Source organism: Oryctolagus cuniculus, chromosome 6 (assembly GCF_964237555.1).
Source record: "Oryctolagus cuniculus chromosome 6, mOryCun1.1, whole genome shotgun sequence".
NCBI lineage: Eukaryota > Metazoa > Chordata > Mammalia > Lagomorpha > Leporidae > Oryctolagus > Oryctolagus cuniculus.
This window is the reverse complement of record NC_091437.1, coordinates 149779605-149801453: the sequence shown is the minus strand read 5'-3', so window position 1 is coordinate 149801453 and position 21849 is coordinate 149779605. Positions and strand designations below refer to the sequence as shown.

Below are 21849 nucleotides of genomic sequence, written 5' to 3'. Positions count from 1 at the left end.
CCTAGAGAGATTACTGACGCCATAAACAAGAGTGAAAAATTTTTAAACAGGAGTCACTGTGCACTTACTCCTCATGTAGGATCTCTGTCCTTAATGTGTTGTTCAATGTGAAGTAATGCTATAACTAGTACTGAAACAGTATTTTATACTTTGTGTTCTGTGTGGGTGCAAACTGATGAAATCTTTACTTAATATATACTAAATTGATCTTCTATATATAAAGATAATTGAAAATGAATCTTGATGTGAATGGAATGGGAGAGGGAGCAGAGATGGGAGGGTTGTGGGTGGGAGGGAAGTTATGGGTGGGGGGAAAGCCATTGTAATCCATAAACTGTACTTTGGAAATTTATATTTACTAAATAAAAGTTTTTTAAAAAAAGAAAAGCCTGGTGGATCCCATGCTCAGCTCTTTTGAAAATATTCTAGATACCACATTAGCTTAGGCAAGAAGGAGAGTAGCTGATGGGACTAGATGGTCAGGAGAAATTCTGTAAGAAGGAAATAGAGCTTCTAACAGAGGGTGAAGAATAGGTAGGATTTCAGTGAAGGAGGAACTCTGATTAGGGAGAAAAAGGTTTTTCAGAGGAAGGACAATGTGAACAAGGATTCAGCACTTGGCAAGAAAAAAAAGAGACCTAAGGAAAATACAGTATGATTTATCCTTTAAAGATACATCAATATTCACTCAATCAAAATGTCACATCTGATGGGAAAAATGAGGGATCCCAAAAGATTTCAAACATGTGGTAGTTAATTTCAGGAAACCATAGCTTCTAGTTCTGCCATTCTTGTCTCTATCCCATATCACTAGGATGGCAGGGTGGATTTTCCTACCCTATTATAATATCCAAGTTACACAATGAGTAAGTCCAGTGCTGGGACAACACTCAGCCCAGAGTGTGGACAGAGCATGAGCTCAGGACTCAAACTGTGTTAAATCCCATCTCTGCTACTTACCAGCTGAGTAACTTTGAACATGACACTTAAACTCCCTAAAACTCAATTTCCTCATTTTCAAATAAGGTCATGATAAGCCTATCATAAAACTGTATTAAGGAATACAAGTGAGGTAATCCACTTGTCCAGGAAAATCTTAGTGTATATTTCTGGTACTAGTTTGATTATTATGTTTAATATTTTTACTTATTTATGTTCATTTTGTTTAAAAGACATATATATCTATTCATGCATATCTTTCAAATATCTCTCTCTCTCTCTCTCTCTCTCTCTCTCTCTCTCTCTCTTCCATCTGCTGCTCTGCTGGTTCACTGCTCAAATGCCTATGACAGCCAGGAATGAACAAAGCCAAAGTCAAGAGTCAGAAACTCCATTGAGGTCTCCCATATGCGTGGCAGGAAACAAAGTACTTGAGCCATCATCCGTCATTTCCAAGACTGTGCATTAGCAGAAAACTGGGTCAGAAGCAGAGCTGGGATTCAAACCAGGTACTCAGATGTGGGATGTGGGTATCCCAAGTGGCATCTTAACTGCTACACCAAACACTTGCCTTGTGGCTTGATTATTAATAGTACCCTCATTCACTCTTAAAATTGCCCCAGTGTGAGTTAACAATTTTATGGTCACCCAAAAAGGTGAGATAATTTATGTAAGGGCTTCATACACGGAAGGTTCTTATTCAAGCTGATCGTCTCTTCTCTTCTGACTCTTAACCCAGATCTGTATTTTTTTTACCTGCAGTATCTTCTTGTGCGTTCTTCAAGGTAAGCCACCAATGATGCTTCTCTGGGAAAAGTGTGTGTGTGTGTGTGTGAGAGAGAGACAGAGAGACAGAGAGACAGAGAGAGAGAGGAAGGAGAGGGAGGGAGGGGAGAGAGAGAGACAGAGACAAACACTTGGGCACATCCGATGGGTTTTGAAATTTCTCAAGTCAGGATTCCTTCAAAAGAGCTTGATAAGTCATTAAAAAGAAAAAAGCACTTAAGTAAGGATTTCAACAGTTTGTTCCCACACAGAAACATAAAGTGAAAAATAATAGATGATTTTTTTTTAAATGATGATGAAATCAGATCAGACCTATTGTCATGTTTAATCCCAGTGAGAGTCAAGTTGGGAATTGATAGTTTCTTTTCTTTTCTTTTTTTTTTTTTTTAACAGAAGATCAGTTTAGTGTACATTACTTAAGGTATACTAAGCTGATCTTCTGTATACTAAGATAATCGAAAATGAATCTTGATGTGAATGGAAGGGGAGAGGGAGTGGGAAAGGGGAGGGTGGTGGGTGGGAGGGACGGTATGGGGGGGAAAGCCATTGTAACCCATGAGACGTACTTTGGAAATTTATATTCATTAAATAAAAGATAAAAAAAAATAAAAAAATAAAAAAAATAAAAAAAAAAAAAGAAAAAAGCACTAAGTCCACCATTGGTTCCATGGCGGTTCCTCTGCTTCAGCATCCCTGATGCTGTTGCACTTGTGAGTTTGAGGGGGAGGACATTTAGTTTAGCAGTACCCCTGGTCTGTGGGTTCTTGATGCCAGTAGCACCCCACCCACTTGTGACAACTAGGTGCTGCTGAATTTCCCTGGGAGAGGTCAAAACTGTCCCTGGATGAAACTCATTACCCTAGGATACACACAATTAACTTTAAGGGACAAAGTCAGGAGGGCCAGACCCAGTTCACCCACTACCTGCTCCATTCCTGGCTTGTCCTTGTGGTACAGCGGCCGAGTTTCTATGTGCTCAGGAACCAATCTACACCCAACCTCTGGAATTTCCTGCCAAGAATGTAAAACCTTGAGGGCCAGGTGCTCATAGGACTCCACTGTCTCATCTGCAAGGAAGAGAGACCAAAAGACTTGTCAGGTGTGTGTTCCTATGAGGAGGCAGTGAGGGTTGTCGGGTGCATTTTAAATGTTTCCCTAAAGATACATCTGCATATGCCAAAGAATGGGGGAAGAGAAAAGTTGGCAAAAGGGAAAAAGGAAAAGGAAAATAGAAAGTAGCAGAAGTAGAGTTGGGGGATGGAGGAAAGGAATGGAAAGTTTCTAGAGAGAGGGAAATGAGATGGGCTGATAAGAGAAACCAAAGAGCAGTCAGAGTCCTGGAATAGGATCACCACTCAGTTGCTGAAGCAGATTCTTTAAGAGTCTGTATGAATTATGGGCTTGGCTTACAGTACAGGAGAGGGTTGGGTTTTTATTTTTGCCTTTGGTTTTGTTTTGGCAATTCAGAACTCTTTGCTAACATCACAGTGTGAGAGGACCTGTGGAATCAGGAGGTCCTAAAAAAGGGGGTGACCTAAGGGTAAAGGTAAAAACTTGCCATGGGACTTCAAATCCCATTAAGTTGGCATGTACCAATGCCATCTTACTAGTTAAAGTGATCAGTTTAAGTTCAGAACTGATCATAAAGATAGGATTAAGTGTCAAAGGGATCACATAAATAAGACCAGTGTCTGCTAATAATAATTGATAGAATTAAAAAGGAGAGAATGATCCAACATGGAAAGCAGGTCACACAGCAGACTCATAGAATGACAAATGCTCTAACCAGCACTCTGGCCTCAGAATCAGCCCTTAAGGCATTTAGATCTGGCTAAAAAGCCCATGAGAGTATTTCAGGCATGGAAAGCCAAGACACTGTGGCAAAAAATGACCCAAATGAAAGATCTCTGTGAGTGAGATCCCAGTGGAAAGAAGGGACCATCAAAGAAGGAGGTATCTTGCTCTGAAGGGAGGAGAGAACTTCAATTTTGATTACGGCCCTGCCTAAATAAGGTCGGAGTTTGTGAACTCAAGAGGCTTCCATAGCCTTGGCAGCTCATGACAAGAACCTCGGGTGATTACTGACATCATAAATAAGAGTGTCAATTGTTGAATCAACAACAGGAGTCACTGTGCATTTGCTCCCTATGTAGGACTTCTGCCTTAATGTGCTGTACTATGAGAATTAATGGTAGAACTAGTACTCAAACAGTACTTTATACTTTGTGTGTCTGTGTGGGTGCAAACTGTTGAAATCTTTACTTTATATAGAGTTGATCTTCTGTATATAAAGATAATTAAAAATGTATCTTGGGGCCAGAGCTGTGGCATAGTAGGTTAATCCTTTAGTTTTTGTTGTTGTTGTTGTTGTTGTTTTGTTTGTTTTTTGACAGGCAGAGTGGACAGAGAGAGAGAGATACAGAGAGAAAGGTCTTCCTTTTGCTGTTGGTTCACCCTCCAATGGCCGCTGTGGCCAGCGTGCTACGGCTGGCGCACCGCGCTGATCCAAAGGCAGGAGCCAGGTGCTTCTCCTGGTCTCCCATGGGGTGCAGGGCCCAAGCACTTGGGCCATCCTCCACTGCACTCCCTGGCCACAGCAGAGAGCTGGCCTGGAAGAGGGGCAACCGGGACAGAATCCGGCGCTCCGACCAGGACTAGAACCCGGTGTGCCGGCGCCGCTAGGCGGAGGATTAGCCTAGTGAGCCGCGGCGCCGGCAACCCATATGGTAGCTGGTTCTAGTCCCGGCTGCTCCTCTTCCAATCTAGCTCTCTGCTATGGCCTGAGAAAGCAGTGGAAGATGACCCAAGTCCTTGGGCCCCTGTACCCACATGGGAGACTGGAAAAAGCTCCTGGTTGGTTCCTGGCTTCGGATCGGCGCAGCTCCGGCTGTTGCGGCCATTTGGGGAGTGAATCAGAGGATGGAAGACCTTTCTCTCTGTCTCTCCCTCTCACTGTCTGTAACGCTAACTCTCAAATAAATAAATAAAATCTTTAAAAATGAATCTTAATGAAGAATGGGATGGGAGAGGGAGCAGGAGATGGGATGGTTTGCCAGTGGGAGGGTGGTTATGGGGGAAGAACCACTATAATCTAAAAGTTGTACTTTTGAAATTTATAATTATTAAATAAAAGTTTTCTATTAAAAAAAGAAAGGGGGTGACATGGACACAACACCTTCATGGAGGTCTTTTGTCTCCTCATTTTTGCTGTGATCTCCCTCCTACCAGCACCTGCTCATAGGAAAAGGTCTCTGCTCTGCCGCTCTACCAAAGAACATCCTTTGTATTAAAAAACAAAAACAAAAAACCCTGCTGGTGGAAAAAATCCAAAATGAGGCAAAGACCGTTCAAAGAATATAATCTTGACAAAGCTTAGAGTGGCCCAGATTTGATACAGGAAAATTAAACTTGGCTTCAGGGCACAGGAAATCTCCCAGTGGCAGTAATTCTCATCAGAAGGAGCTGATGGGGATAAACAAGCAATCAGTGAACACAATCTTTGTCATGAAGTTTAATCAGTCAGGAACTGCTCTTATGAATATAATTTCATTTTAAGTGGCAAAACATAGTAATTATTTAACCAAGACATATAGAATACTGGCCAAGGAACTAAATTAATAGAATATAGTACTTTAAAAAGTTGTTTTTTTCAACAGAAATCCATCAGCATGTCATTAATATACCAAGCATCAATAACTCCATGCAATAGTCCTTGGTAGGTTCCTGGGGTTGAAATGACAATCTCAAAAGGCAATCTTGTATCAAATGGGTGGGGGCCAGTATGGTGACAAACATCTGCCTCCTGTCCTTTACTGGGCTTCTTGCATCGCCATACACAGGAAATTCTTAAGAATTGACTACATGGGGGCCAGCACTGTGGCATAGTAGGCTAGACCTCCACCTGCAGCGCTAGCATCCTATATGGGCACTGGTTTTTGTCCCGGCTGCTCCTCTTCTGATGCAGCCTCTGCTATGGCCTGGGGAAGCAACAGAAGATGGGTCAAGTCCTTGGGCCCCTGCACCTGCATGGGAGACCTGGAGGAAGCTCCTGGCTCCTGGTTTAGATCGGCCCAGCTCTAGCCATTGTGGCCATTTGCGGAGTGAACCAACAGATGGAAGACCTGTCTCTCTCTCTGTCTGTAATTCTACCGCTCAAATAAATAATCAGATCTTAAAAAATAAAAGGATTGACTACATGGGCTTGATATCACAAGAATTCTGCATTAATCAAATAAAGTGGCTTTTTTTTTTCGCATCCCAAATTGACAGAAGTCTCTCTCGGATTTTTGGGGCACTGAAACAGGAGAGTTGTTGGTATAATAATTACAGGGGTTATTTGGGTTCTATCGAGTTACTTGTGTTGCAGAATAAATATTCATTTTATGGTTATTGCTTATTTTCTTTTTTAAGATTCATTTATTTATTTGAAAGGCAGTGTTAGAGAGAGGCAGAAGCAGAGAGAGAAAGAGAAGTCTTCCATCCACTGGTTTGGTCCCCAGATGACCACATGGCTGGAGCTGTGTTGATCTGAAGCTAGGAGCCCGGAGCTTCCTCCAGGTCTCCCTTGTGGGTTCAGGGGCCCAGGGACTTGTGCATTTTCCACTGTTTTCCCAGGCCACAGCAGAAAGCTGGATCAGAAGTAGAGCAGCTGAGACTTGAACCGGTGCCCATATGGAATGCCGGCACTGCAGGCGGCAGTGGCTTTACCCATTATGCCACAGCACCAGCCCTGGTGCTTACTTTCTGACACAACAATTTTACTTCTATGATCTAGACCATAGAAATATCAGAAGTGTGCAAATATGTACAAGGAAGCTCATTGCAACCTTAACTGTACAACATAAATAAATGGCATAGCCCCAAAATGGAATATCATCAGCAACCATTTAAAAGCCCAAAGAAGAATAATCATAATCTATTAGAAAGAGAAAAAGCAGGGTATAAAACTATATATGACACACATGCAATTCTTTAACAATGCAACATATTACATATTACATTGCATGTACACACACATACATATACACACACACACACACACACACTGCAAGGAAATTTACCAGCTTGAATTTTGGGGCTGTGAGTGATTCCCATTTTCATTATCCTTCCCACTTCTCCGTATTGTCTACTGTGACCATGCATTGTTTTGCAATCGAATGAACCACCGTCCCCTGGTCACAGACCGGGCTAGCATCGGGATTTTCTGAAGAGCAACGTCAGCAGAGCAGGCTGTGAGGACTTACCAGTGTCCTCCTCGGTGAAGACCGTCTTTCCAGAAAAGACCTGGCCTCCTATCTTTATTTTCCCAGGGTAAAAGTAGGGTCCGTCCAGCTTGTTGTCTTTGCAGAGCTTGGTGAGGATTTCCGTGGGTTTGGATGTGTCCCTCCAGGCATTGTATCCTTCTCTGCAAGGTGGGGGGAGAGCAGACAGAGTGAGACCTTCTCCCCGGGGACATGCTTCATCGTGTCACTCGGTTTCTCTTGCTTAAGCATTTAAGAAAGCCAAAGCGTGGCTTGTAAGACAGAGCTGCGTGGAAGGTTTCCTACCTTGTGCCAGCGATAAGAGGATCCTGAAAAGGTCTCCCAGCCAAGCCCAGAACCACACACAGGCTTCCCCAGATCTAGGTGTTCTTGTGTTTGTTTGAAAACGTTTTCTAGTAAGCACAGATGGCACCCTCCCCGACTAAACTGTTCTGCTCCCTGGGAGACTCACTCTCGGGAGCTTCTGAACAAAGGACGCACCACACGTGCCCGTGGCTTCCTGCCTTGATCTCCCGGTGAGACAGCGAATCACTCTCTGAATGGAACCCTCTCCAGTGCTCAGAGTCATGTGAATAGCCCAGGAGGGCATGGATTCCCTGGAGAGCCGACACTGATCCGGTCCACTAGGCACAGGGGAGAGTAGGCCAGAAAGAGCAACTGAAATTGCAACCATGGAGAACATTAACACTCAGACCTGTCAGCGAGAGTGCAAATTGGTACAACCCTTTGGAGGGCCATTTGGACACGTACAGCTGGTCTTCAACAGTTCATGGGAAATATATATATATATATATATATATATATATATATATATATATTGTAAAAAGCCTTGGGGCTAGTGCTGTGATATAGCAGGTAAAGCCACCGCCTGCAGTACTGGCATCCCATATGGGCGCCAGTTCGAGACCTGGCTGCTCCACTTCTGATCCAGCTCTCTGCTACGGCCTGGAAAACATTAGATGGCCCAAGTGCTTGGGCCCCTTCACCTGTGTAGGAGGCCTGGGAGAAGCTCCAGGCTCTCGGCTTCGGATCACATCCATTTGTCGAGTGAACCAGTGGATGGAAGGCCTCTCTCTCTCTCCCTCCCTCCCTCCCTCCCTCTGCCTCTGCCTCTCTGTAACTCTGCCTTTCAAATAAATATGTAAGTCTTTTTTAAAAAAAGTCTATGCATGGATTTCAAAATATTTTCCATCAATCTGAACTTACCTTTTATTTCCATTTTCTCTGAACTTTTTGAAGTTCCCTCATATATTAGAATGAGCATTCCTTTTAATGGAGTAATGCACAACAATGGATGAATACTGAGTGAATTCATAATAAGGGAGAAAAATATAAGTGCCCTAAAGCCCAGGAAGGCAAAATTTTATATAACTTTATGATAATTCATATGGTGGAATATTATAGAGCCATTAAAATAAAGACTTTACAGAAGATTTATTGATATCCATTGCTTAAGATATAAGGATAGTGCAGCCAGCAGTTTACAAAACTGCACGGACAGGGGCCGGCGCTGTGGTGCACTTGCGGCGCTGGCATCCCATATGGGTACTGGATTCTAGCCCCAGTTGCTCCTCTTCCAGTCCAGCTCTCTGCTGTGGTCTGGGAAAGCAGTGGAGGATGGCCCAGGTCCTTGGGCCCTGCACCCACATGGGAGACCAGGAGGGAGCACCTGGCTCCTGGTTTTGGATCGGCACAGTTCCAGCCGTTGTAGTCATTTGGGGAGTGAACCAATGGAAGGAAAACCTCCCTCTCTCTCTCTCTGTAACCCTACCTCTCAAATAAATAAATAAAATCATTTAAAAAAACTGCATGGATAATCTGGCTTCGGCCTTGGGAAAAAAGCATAGGAAAGAAAGGAAATATACAATAATTCTTGCAGAAGTTTTCTCAGAGCAGAATAACTCAAGTGTTATTTTGTACTTTTTATATTTCCTAAATTTTCTACAATAAATATATATTCTTTCATATTCAGGAAAATATTTTTTAAACTGTACCATGGAACTGTAACGAATGCATATTTTCCTGGCTTAAATTAGCCATTTTTTTCTAAAAATATCAGATACAACATACTTTTCAAACAACAAAGTTGGGAGTCTATTTTCAAGGGAAACAGAGTTCAAAATTGTTGAACAATTGAGAATTGGGTCCATTCTTCCTTTGATCTGTAAAATGGAGATAATACCTCAATGGGTTTTTGAGAGGACTGAATGAGAGGCACAGCATAATAGACTTGATTGTCAAGGGCACACATGAGTTTGAGTGACAATTAGCTGGAACCCTGGCTTTTGAATGATATTGATCATTCTTGTTTCAGCATCATTCCCCAGGAAGATATCTGTCCACCAGGTCCAGCTGGTGGAGCAAACATTACAGTTCAGCTCCCGACCCTTGAAGAACCTGCCAAGGGTTCTAAATGAGAGCTGCCTCCCCAGCCCCCGCAACCTTCCAGTACACAGGTTAGAGCTTCCCCTACCCAGCCCTGCTGACGTGCATGGAGCCCATTTGAGAAATTCAAGTTGAGCCTGGTCTGACCTTCCTACAGGTGGACAACTAGGGGGCAGAGTCCAGAGTCCTGACGGCAGAGAGAACTCACATTTCATACTGGCTCTGCAGGCCACAGATGGCTCGGTGTTTGCTGTAGAAGCGGTTCTCCAGGTCGATCTTGGTCTCACCAATGAGGTCGTCTGTCCCAATCATGTCATGGTCATAGATCAAGATGGACAGCAAGGAGTCCTTTGGGAATGTGGCCTGGATTTCAAATGACCTGCAGTCCAAGCAGAGGTCTCAGGGTCAACAACACTTGGCAACACAGTGAACTTTTCCCAGCGTCACTAAACTCACTAAATGATCAGCAATTAAGTTCATGCTTAGCAGGTATCTGGTCTAATTTCTCAGTGAGATGCAGCCAACTTTGTCTGTTATGGATAGCCCGTTAATTTCATAGTCAGTTTTCAGTAGCCAATAATCTCCCTATCCAAGTGTGATGGATTCAACTTGGGGGTTTGGTCTCAAACAGCAATGGATTTCCAATCTTGATTACAAGTATGCAATTTTCTGATTGCAAAGCTTTGCAAAAGTTATTTAATCATTTCAACATCACTATGTGTAAATGAGGAAAATTATCTTCTTTATAATTTACCATGATGGCTAAGTGCAATGTTGCTTATATAGAACATGTTTTTAGGATATCTCTATCTCTATCTCTCTCTGTCTCTCCTTGTGTCACATCTCTCTGCCTCTCCAAAACAACATGTTTTACTTCCACACATTCAACTGGTGCCCAGTGCCTGCGACTCCCTTTCCTCTCATCATTGCTTCATAGAGGAAATCCAGCTGAATTTATCTGAAATGAAAACCTAATTGAGGATGGAAAATCATAAAAACGCAGAGCTGTGGCACTTCTCTAGCTGTGCTGGACTCTGGCCACTCTAGGACAGGAGCGCTAGACTGGGAACAAGGGACCAAGAAATGCAAGCCAAAGGGAAGGAAAGCAGTGGGCCCACTATCTCTCTGCATGTCCTCAGGCTGCCCTGGGCTGCTGCCCTCATGGGCAAAGCCACTTAATCCTAACACTCATTCTCCTCTATGGCAAGGACTGTATTCCTAGCATGCCCTGGAGCCAAATAATCTTTCCCAAAGAGAAAAAACAGGAACACCCCACAGCACCCGTGATTGTAACAGACTGAAGTAGCTCCAGCAGGCCAGGCAAGAAATCCATGTGCCTTCCACTGGAAAGCATGGTGCTGCCTCCATGGGCTCCAAGAGATTCTAAGTTATGATTTCTCTGATTTTGCAGATTCAAAGGACCATGCACCTCTCCATTGTAACACACATCACACAAGAGATTTTATAACTGCCTGATTTTCTGGCTTAGGCCCACTTTCTCCATGAGGGTATAGAGTCCATGAAAACAGGGTCATACTTCCACCTCCCCAGTACCTGACACACATCTGCCTGCTTGGAAAAAACAAAGCCTTGCAGACTCTTCACAATGTGGTCATCATTAGTGTGTGTCCACTGGCTGTCCTACAGTCCTCAGTTTCTCAGTCATGCAATAACAAAGGTATATCTATGGTTACCATTGCCAACCAGAAGACTTTAAGTCAACGAGATCCTAAATAATCTGGGTGGGCTTTCTCCACTCAATTGAAGACCTTCAAAACAAAGCAAGAGTCTCCCAGAGGAAGAGGGAATTTCGTGTGTGGACTGCAACCTCTGCTGCTGCTCAAGAGTTTCCAGGCATCACAGCTCAGACTTGGTAGCTCCATACTCATGTAAACAAATCCTTTGCATTATATCCGTGTGTGTGTGTGGGGGGTATGGGTTGAATTGTGTCGCCAAAAAAAGAAGAAAAAAAAACAAAGGAACCATGTTGAAGTTCTAACCCCCAGTACCTCAGAATGTACCCTTACTTAGAAACAGAGTTATTATGGAGGCAATCAGGTTGAAATGGGGCCATTATGGTGGACTTTATGGTGTCTTTATAAAAAGGGGAAAAGTTGACCCAGTTAAGTACAGAAGAGACCATGTGAAGGTGAAGTCTGCCATTTTAGCAATGTACCTAGAAATCAAGAACACCACGGATGTCCCAAAAACCAGCAGAAGCTGGAAGTTTAGCTATGGAACTGCTTCTCTTCACAGCCTTCAGAAGGAGTCCACCTGCCCAGACCACACTTCCAGTATCCAATTTATGAATCTTTGATAAGACAGCCATGGGAAGTCTCTGTCTCTGTCTCTCTCTCACACACTCACACATACATGCATGGCCTCTTACTGGTTCTCTCTGTGTGGTAGAACAATGGCTGATACTCACAGTTCCTGACCTACCATGCCCTCCTTCCACTCCTGACTTTGTGTGGGCCACTTTCTAGAACAGTCTTGCTCCCTTCCCCAACCCTGATGCCTCAGGTGGTTAGGTGTCCCCTAGAGTTTTCACGGGACTTGCTATACTCAATCATAATCACCCACTCTATCCCCAACAGTCTATGTGTTGGAAACTTAATCCTCAAAGTCAGATGTTAGTATATTTGGAGGTGGGACCTCTGGGAGGTAATCAGGGTTAGATGAGGTCCAGAGGGTAGGGACACTTGATGATATTAGCGGCTTTAGAAGAAAAGGAAGTGAAACCCAAGCTAGCACATTTGCTCAGTCTTGCCATATGATGCCCTCTGCCACGGTATGATGAAACTAGAAGGCCCTCACCAGGAGCCATGCCATACTCTTGAACTTCTCAACTCCAGATTATGAGCCAAAATACTCTATCCTTTATACATTACCCAGTCTCTGGTATTTTGTGATAGCAAGAGAAAATAGACTAAGGCCCTCATTTCCTTGATTTTATCTCAATATTCATAGAAACTGAAGAAATAGAATGTGGCAGAGTGCCTGACATGAAGTAGCTTCTCCACAGTTGTGAGAAATGGAGGTCTGTAGGTAACAAGAGATGGGAGGCTATGCCATGGCCACAGGCTCTGCAAGGGCAAGACCTGCAGACATGAATGAGGCAGAGGAGCCAGAGAGCTGCCTTAATAACCTGCATACCAGTTCCTGAAGATCTCGTTACTCTCTGCATGGTTAATTATCAAGGCAGCAGAGACTGTGGAAAGCATTCTGTGAAACCACGAGAGCTGTGAGGAACTTCCGAAGTCCACAGACACGTGTGACCTCAAGACATGGTAGAGTGACAGGGTCCCAGTAGATCCCATGGACAGTTGATAATTTTGTCCATCCATCTATTCATTCACTCACTCACTCACTCACTCATTCATTCATGCTTGTCACAAATATTAACTGGGCACCTACTGTGTTAGGCCCTGTGCTAGGTGCTGGAGATACAGACACTCACCAAAGTAGACCACTTTGTTCAAATGGACCTCACATGCTAATAGGGAAATGGGAGATAGGCAACAGCTACATAAACATATCAATCCACATCAAAGGCCACAGAGGAGACCAAGGCAGGCCAAGGCACCAGGACATCGGAGGATGATGGTTCTGACATCCACACGTGGATGCCAAGACAATGAGGTGGTTAAGGAGCAATTCCTCAGACACAAGAGCCTTCCACTCTCTCTGCTAGAACACTGTCAGGTTAATCCAACAACTTTCATCTCTGAGTAACAATCAAACACGAATTCTACAAAAACATCCATATCTAGAGGCTTCCGGAAGAAGCCCTGCAAAGCCAGAGGCAGAAGGGAAGACCCCATCAACCTCTTCTCCTGCTTGTCATGGTCATATAATGGGGGTAATAACATCAGTCTAATGCATGGCACTGTGGGTAACACAGCTAATCAGAAGTGACTGGCAACACTGGAAAAAATAAAGCTCTACTTCTATAAGCATTGGGTAATTATAAAGGTCATCTCTGGATCAGGGAAACAAGGGTAAGTTTCCCTGGCACAGTCATTTTAATCATTCTCATTAATCTGCACAGCCAAGATCATTTATTGCCTCATTTCCTTAGGAGCGATAAAACATAAGAGGCTGGTGCCGGTGAAATGTCAGAGGGTCCAGGGTGATCACAGATGTGTAAATGAATTTAAATGAGGCGGATGGAGATTTCATCCTTGCTCCGAAGTTACTCAGGAAAAAAAAAATTAGACATACTTAAGATGTATCCTATGTCATAATGATTACCAAGAAGGAGGGGAAGGGAGCCCATGTGTTTTGAGTACTGTGTGTTAACATAGACAATGGGCTTGGTACATTACATATTTAGTTATCTAAAGGGCTCTGGGAGTCAGGTGTCACTGTTGCTCCTTTAAAGGTGAGGTAGATTCATATCAGTGAGCTTAAACTACCTGCAAAGGTTGCAGAACTTGTATGTGGTGCAGTGAAACCCAGACTGCCTTGATTCCAGAGTAGATGGCAGCTGTGTACACAAACTCAAGGAGGGAACACCAATGTGTGGCAGACCCCGCTGTAAGACCAATGAGTGTGGTCGAGGGTGCTGTGAGCTGGAGAATTCCTAGGTGTCTAGTCCACCTACACAGTTACAAATGCAATGGGGTTTTAACACTTTTCAGGAAAGCTAAACACAACTGGGGGACACAGGTCAACTTTTGACCTCAGGGGTGATTTCAATTGAGGGGCAAATGATATGATAGAGACAAATCTCTTCATATCAAACAAAAGGCTAACTAGCTGGCCCCTTCTCCTCCAGTTATGAGCTGTGTGAACCTCAGTGCGGGTCCTATCCTCTCGGACTTCAGTCACCTTGTTTCGAAAGGAACTCTCTTTGTACAAAAGCAGTGGCTGAATCTGATGACCCTTTGGGGTACCTCCTACATTTAACATCTAAGAAGTAGTTATCATAAAATTTTGAGTAGAAAGATCACCATGTGCCACCAAATTCCTGGAAGTTTTGTGGAAAGAGCAATTCTTCTACCTGAATACAGGTTTCATTAGGTGTGGCCAAGAGCAGAACTCAGTATTTAACTTCCTAACGCTATTTTACTCACAACACCCACTCATGAAGTTACCAACACTCCCCACCAAGAAACACAGCAGGAACAAATGCAGAAAGGACAGGACAATGCAGCCCAGATAGTCACTGACCTTCCAAATACTGGGTTCAGTTGTTTGGGGATGTATTTGTCCCGGTCTTTGATTTCCGTTTTGCCAAGCTTGAGCACAATGTAGGGATCTGATTTGCCATCTGGATCAGCTGGGCTAAGATTAAATGCCTGGGGAGGAAAAAAGAAAATTCTTTTGGTCCAGAATTTCTCAACTAGGATCAATGGGGTCATAGATGCAGATGACAGAGTCCTGTCTTCAGATATTCTGATTTAGTGGGCCCTGGGCTTTGGGGTTTTGAAAAAATCTCTAGAAGATTCCAGTGTACAACCAAGATTAAAAATCACCACTTTAGCTTCTCCATTTTGCTGTTAAAAGTTACTGACTTCGCCTGAATTCAACTTTCTCTGGCGTCATCTCTCCAGTGGACACAGCTCGACACTGAGCAGTGAGGAATGTAGTGGGTCAACAGGCAGAGGCGTGAGTTTGAGTTCCAGTTCTACTTCGAGGTAGTCATATGCTCTTGGTCCAGTCATGCCATCTCTCTGGGACTATCTATAAAACCATGAAGCAGGCCTGAAAACTCTTCACAATGAATGGTCTCAGAATCCATGGAGCTGTCCGTCTTTTGTTTATCATTGGCTGTTTGAGTGATGATCTATCCCTGGAGCTAAAGCCTGATTCCAAACTGACTGGTCCCTAAAACTGCCAAAAGCAAGGACTTCGCAAGGAAAGGTCAGGATTCGCACTGATGAGAAATGATTTAAAAAATGTGGAGAAACTGCAGTGGTGAAAGCTGAGAGCCAATCAACCTCTACATCAATTATTTGGAGAGAAACACCATCCCAGGTAGCTCCTCCCCAACTGCATCCCCTCACATGACCAAATTTTTTTTTGGCAGGCAGAGTGGACAGAGAGAGAGAGAGAGACAAAGAGAAAGGTCTTCCTTTTCTGTTGGTTCACCTCACAATGGTCGCTCTGGCCAGTGTGCTGCTGCCGGCACACTGTGCTGATCTGAAGCCAGGAGCCAGGTGCTTCCTCCTGGTCTCCCCTGGGGTGCAGGGCCCAAGCACTTGGGCCATCCTCCACTGCACTCCTGGGCCACAGCAGAGAGCTGGACTGGAAGAGGAGCAACTGGGACAGAATCCAGTGCCCCAACTGGAACTAGAACCTGGTGTGCCGGCGCCGAAGGCGGAGAATTAGCCTGTTGAGCCGTGGCGCCAGCCTCACATGACCAAATTTTAATTCTCTATGTAGCAGATATCTCTGGCACCAAGCCTCATTATATATCTGTTATTTGGGTATTTTTATATCTTCCTTACCCAACATCACTCCCAAAAAGGATCAAGCTCCAAGAGAGCAGGCATTCTCTGTTGGGTTCACTACTTTATATCTAGGATATAGAGCAGGGTCTTCTTAATATTGGTTAAAAAAAAGAACAATAAAGAAAAAAATAAATAATAAATAATAAACAAATAAACAATAAAGAAAACATTATACAGCTAATAGAAAGAATGGAAACCTGTAAGTACTGCCCCGAAAAATTTTCCAAGATAACTTGCTAAACAAGAAAAAATACAGATGGGAAAATTTTGGTTTTTTTTTTTGTCAATTTTATGTAGTTTTTAACCTAATTTTTAGTATTTTATTGTTAAAAGGTTTAAAAAACAATCTGAGTTACTTAGCAAAATTTTACTGCAAGAGAGCAAACCACTCATGATCGACAGTACTGAACATGTCAGCAATGAGCTCTGACTGCCCAGAGCTGCAGTGAATTAACCCTGCAGTGAATTAACCCTACTCCCGCAACCTGAGGGCACCTCCCTCTGGCTCTGTCCAAGTCTTTTCTGTCCCCCAGTTCCAGCACCAGCCCTCCCTGCTCCTTGCTGCCTCCTGGGCAGGAACCTGGTCTGCAGCCTTGCCCTGCGTCTGAATGTTATTGGACACATAAAGGGTGTGCAGTAACTACTTGCTGCATGCATCGAGGAATATGGGAACAAATCCTTCTGTCACATCTGGAGTCCACAGAAATCTCTCCCTTTCCTTCCTACCAGTCACGCTGTGTATTTCTAGACTCCCTAAGCTGGGTCTTACAGAAACTTAGTTCTGCAGGACTTTTTGTAAGGGGGAAAAGTTGTGCAGCAGTAAGCTTAGCACATGCTGTTAAAATCCAACAGCTAAATATGTCCTTTGCTTCTAGAATTCTCAGGGTCCTGAATGTGCTAAGGAGTTTTGTGACTTTCTGGGGATGGAGAAGGAAGGAGAACTGTTACACGCACTATTTCTCAAATATATGTGGACACATACTCTGATTCCCGAGGCATGCAGAGTAGTGATCTCCCAAGACAAAAGTGGCTTCCTGAATACAATTTTGGAAAGGCCTGTCCAAGCTGTTGCATGGAGGTCTGTGTCTGTGTTACAGGACACCCAGTACTGTCAGTGATTTTGACAAACATTTCTAATCCTTCCAACTATGCTGTGGCTTCCTTGAGGACAGGGACCATCAACACAACATCTCGGCAGCTGGCAGTTGTTCTGATGATAACTGAGGATGATGAAGGAAATCTGAGCACGGCATGAGGAGGGACATTTAGTTCTCCCCCAGCACTAAAGAATAATTCATTTATATTTTGTGCATTTTGTATGTCTCTCATAAAGGATATAAGCAATATAAGCAAGGAGTTAACATAAAATAAGATGACCATAATCAAATACAAGTATGAAAGTCAAGTTTAAGGTCAAGAGATGAAAATAAACCCATGAACCACAAGATCTCATCAGTTGCTTTCATTGGGTGTCAGATTTGGTCCTGAACTTTCTGTCAATCAGTCCAAAAAATGTTAAAATTAAGGTTTTGAGCTCTGGATTATCAGAAACGGAGAAACCTGGAGGAGACAACACTTTTCTTGGGAATAAATTAAAACAAAATGAAATTTCTGGTGGCAACAGTGCAGAGGCAGAGCCGCGGAAGAACCTTTCATGAGTCAGCTGTCCTATTCTGCTGGGCTCTCATCTCTCTCACTGTCTTGCTGTGAGCTCCCTGTGTCTATCCTGTTTGGTTTCCTTTCCACCAGCAGGCAACCTAAGAAAGCAGACAGAGCTACTCAGAGAAGTCCTATATACTCACAAACATTTTCCCAGAGTGAAGAGCCAGGGAGTGTCCATGATACTAACGAAACCTTATACATTGTCAGAGACTGAAATGTGTCCTCCTGAATTCATCTGAAGACTCCCCTTGAACATACAACTTTAGGGAGGTGATTAAGGTTAAATGAGCTTAGTCTGTTAGGGCCAGGGTCCTTATAGAAAGAGAGGAGAAAGTATCAGTGCTCTGTTCTTTCTCCCTGCTTGGGACCCAAGTTTCAAGAGTGAAAAGCAAGCAGAAGTCTGACTCACAGAGAAAAAGCTATGGAAAGAAGCAAGAAGGCAGCCGTCCAAAAACCAGCGAGAGAGGCCTCGCCAGAAACCAACCCTGAAGCACCTTGATCATGGATGTATAGCATCCTGGACTGTGAGAGAATAAATTTAAGTCACATGGTCTGATAATTTTGTTATCACACTATAGCCCCTCACAGCAAACAAGCTGGCTCACCGCAACAATGTACACCCTGATTAGGACATTGACGGGGTGGTTGGGTGGAATTCCTTGCTGGATTCTCAGCTGCCCACTGTCCTCAGAGGTGGAGTCCTCAGGGCTTTTGTAGATGCAGAAGGAGCCCTGAAACCACAAAGCACAACCCACTGAAACATGGTGGTCATGGTCTTACAAAACCACAGAGAGCATACATCTGGGAAGACAGGCAGGGCCTGGTAATCAGCAGGACCTGGGTTGGTGCTTCCCTTGCCCGATAATGTCCTGGGAAGTGCCTGCAAGCTGTCCACACCTGAGCTTCTTGGTGGTGCACCTGTGAATTGGCACTGACACCCACCTCAAAGGACTGCTATGTGAGGAACATAACAGAAGGGACTCCCAGTGCCCATTATGTGTGGGCTTCTGAGCCAATGCATCCCCCATCATCTCACTCAGTTGTGACTGTAGTGATGCTGTTTTCAGATGCAGCAACCAAGGCAAAGGACATCATTGCAGATCATGCAGCTAGTCAGAACCAGAACGAGGATTTCAATCCAGAGTGGCAAATGGCCATACCCATTCTACTTTCTACATACCACACTGCACATAAAAAGCTTGGCATGCCTTAGGTTTATAGTAGAGGCAAGCTGCTACTTGGTGACGCTGATGCTTTGAATCTGCCAACTACAGTGTGTGTGTGCACATGTGATGTTCAATTAATTTAATCATCCAGCTGGTGGATTTGCATGAATCACGTATTTTGGGTGTCAGGAGTGAAGAGAGCAGAGCAAAGCTCAATACTCCTCTCAGTGCCTCCTTATAGCCCACCAGACTGTGCTCCAACCTGCTGGCCACAAACCCAAACTACCTCTGAAGTCTAGTGTTGGCCCTCGTGAGGTTCTAAAGAGGATTTTGAGTAACTATTAGGATTTTCCTTGCACACATCTTGTACTACAATACCATCAACAGAACTGAGCTGTGGCTGATATTTATGGCCAGGGCAAGCCAGACAATAAAGTTGACATGGGCACTTACCTTGAACTTTCCTATGACTCGGTCCCCATCCAGACCATGGTCATCTTCCATAGATTTGCCTCTGAAGAGTTCAAAGGTTTTCACCCAGTCTTCAAAATTGTTGAATTCACTCTCAAGATCACCATCGTATATCTTTAGCAAGAATGGAGAAGAGTGTGCCAAAAGAAAGGAAGACTCAGAATTGATTTAACAAGAAATGTCAAGATGCTCCCAAAGCAGCCTTGTTTTATGTCCCTTGGAAAAATCTAAGAGGCCACTGTTGAGTTATCTTTAGCAAAATAAGAAACATAAGGGCTGGCTTGACATCTTTGGAGCTAATTACAACTCTGATGTAATAAGACCTTTCTGATAAACTTTTAAATTACAAGAAATATAGCTCCAAAATATTTTAAATACATAGGTACAAATATGACAAAGTTTTTAATACATAATTGGTGTCATTGGTTGTTAGAAACATGCTGTAAAACTTTGAGGAAATTCAAATCAATAATGTTTACTAAGCATCTAATTTTTAACATATATAGTGATAGAATATTTATTTTATTATAATATAAATAAGAATTTTCCAAGTGGGAAATTATATACACTCCATGGAAATGCAAAATAGAATTGAGTTTTAGGTTTTGCAATATAAAATAATTAATTTCTGATCAAAATCACTTATCCAAATTGGTCATACACATATATAATTTTCTCACTTCAAATTTTCATATCCATAAATATACTGCCAGCAAATGGCATTTGTCTAACGCTACAGTTAGTCTGATGGAACTGACTTTAGTTGGAGTTTAATCACTTGCTATTATGAGTGTGTTTGCATCAGCAAGATGACATCACACTCCAAGAGGTGAGCTAGGGGCAACTCCTACACTGTAAATAATCTCAACAGATCCAGGCAAACATTGTAAGCTATTTCCCTTTCCAATATGAGGATGGAGAAAATGGAAAATGAACAATTTCTGTTGTTTTGGCTTACACTCTGTAAAAGTTTGATCTTCTGCATCAACGATTATTATGCAGACAGAGTAATCTGTTTCAAAGAAAAGCATTACTGGTGTTGACCAAAGCACAGTGAGCAGTGTCCCTTCACTAAGCTTCCCACAACCTCTGTGGCAGGGGTTCCTGTGTCCACACACCTTCAGGACAGCCAGTTTGGGGATTTCATCCTCTTTTGGCTTCTTCTTGAGTATTTTGTCCTTCTTCTTCTTTGGGCTATCCTCCATATCTACCAACACCTCTTCTGATTTTGACTCTGTGGATATTTAGTAGAAATTGTTATATTTCCCTTGGCTGTTGAGATGGGAAGGAGCCAAGCCAAGCTCTCTCTTTCTCTTTTCTCTAGTGTATGTGTGTGCCATGAATCTTCTTTTAAAAAATAATTAGTAACTTTCCACTGTTGGGTTGCTGCATACATCCCTCCCACCTATGCACCACAAAACTATAGAGGACACCACTCACATAGAAATGTAATGTCCCTGGATCCCCTGGGTACAGGCAATACAACGTCCTGTCCTGGTATATATGTAAGCACTCACTAAACTAGGCACATAGGGAATAAGCAATTTTCTCATTGACCCAACTAACAAAGAACAGAGCCAGGATTTGGACTGGCTCCAAAGCTTTCAGTTACAATCCTTCTCAGATCTGTTAGGGATCCGAGGTTCATTTGTTCAATGTGAGGCTCAAATATGTTAAGGATTTTGCACCAAGCAATGTTAGTGAGATTACTTGGTAAGTTTTTGGCAGAGGGCCCTGGGGGGGGCGGGGTATGGTGAGAGAGAGATTTTGGCTTGCTATTTTCTAGCTGTGTGACCTTGAAGAAGTTACTTGACCACTTTCTACTTGTGTTTCATCATCCACAAGATGAAGATACTATTGCCTAGATCATGGGGTTGGTCTTCAAATTAAAATTGCTAACTAGGAGTGGTGTGAAGAAGTGCTTCTGGCTTTGATTTCCCTACTTCTGTCAATGTTACCCCAAACAGCATTGGCTGCTTGGGTTCCCACTGAATCTAGACCAAGACCTACCCCTGGTTTGAATCAGATTTATGGTCATTTAAAATCCCAGAAATCTTTCATTTGAGCTTCTGCCAAAACAGATCTATCTATCCAATCCTTGTAAGTTGAGTTTTGAAAACAAATTCCAGGTCTTTACACTCACCTCTGTGAAAGTTTATCATGCTGGTTTTGGCCTGTCACTCTAGGCTGCTCCTATTTTTATGTGGCTGTTTTTACATTAAGGTTGTGAATGTAGGAACATGAGCCAAAGGGTCAATTCCAGAGCTGAACTGGGTTGGGATCTGGTCCCAGTTCAGCTCAAATAGCTGCGTGACCTTTCAAAGGGTTGTCATCCTCCTAGAGTGTCTCTGCACTTGGGAAATGCAGGAACTGAATTCTCATATACCTCCCATGCCTATCATTTTCTAATTTTCTTAATACAATGGCCGAATTCTGTCCCTCTGTCCCCTAAACAGCTACTTACCTGTATTGTCTTTTTTCTCCTTGGGATTGTTCTCCTTTGTCTTCGAAAAAAAAAAAGAGAGATGATTGACATTGCCATGCTTAATTTATTAATTCTGCCTGTGAATGGTTCTAACCCAATTACCCCAGCCCTTGGCATTCTCAGAGATCCCAAAAAGAGTATCCAAGGAATCCCAAAAGATGGCTCACTGAAAAGATCTGGGACTTAAGTGCAGGGGATTCCCTGATTGAGAGAAGAGGCATTCATTTACACATCTA

The 21849-nt window shown here is 43.2% G+C and overlaps 1 protein-coding gene across 2 annotated transcripts in view; it reads right to left on the bottom strand.

Annotated features, from left to right (window-relative positions):
* The window catches only part of FER1L6 (fer-1 like family member 6), a 195585-nt gene that overhangs the window by 29328 nt on the left and 144408 nt on the right, over nucleotides 1-21849 (bottom strand). For both annotated transcript variants that reach the window (XM_002710764.5, XM_070075467.1), the window contains 8 exons: nucleotides 21593-21632; nucleotides 20247-20362; nucleotides 19111-19242; nucleotides 18097-18222; nucleotides 14547-14674; nucleotides 9580-9750; nucleotides 6969-7129; nucleotides 2650-2792 (listed from right to left, as the gene is read on the bottom strand). In XM_002710764.5, the coding sequence (XP_002710810.3) occupies nucleotides 2650-2792; nucleotides 6969-7129; nucleotides 9580-9750; nucleotides 14547-14674; nucleotides 18097-18222; nucleotides 19111-19242; nucleotides 20247-20362; nucleotides 21593-21632 (1017 nt within the window). The remainder of the gene's footprint in view (nucleotides 1-2649; nucleotides 2793-6968; nucleotides 7130-9579; nucleotides 9751-14546; nucleotides 14675-18096; nucleotides 18223-19110; nucleotides 19243-20246; nucleotides 20363-21592; nucleotides 21633-21849) is intronic.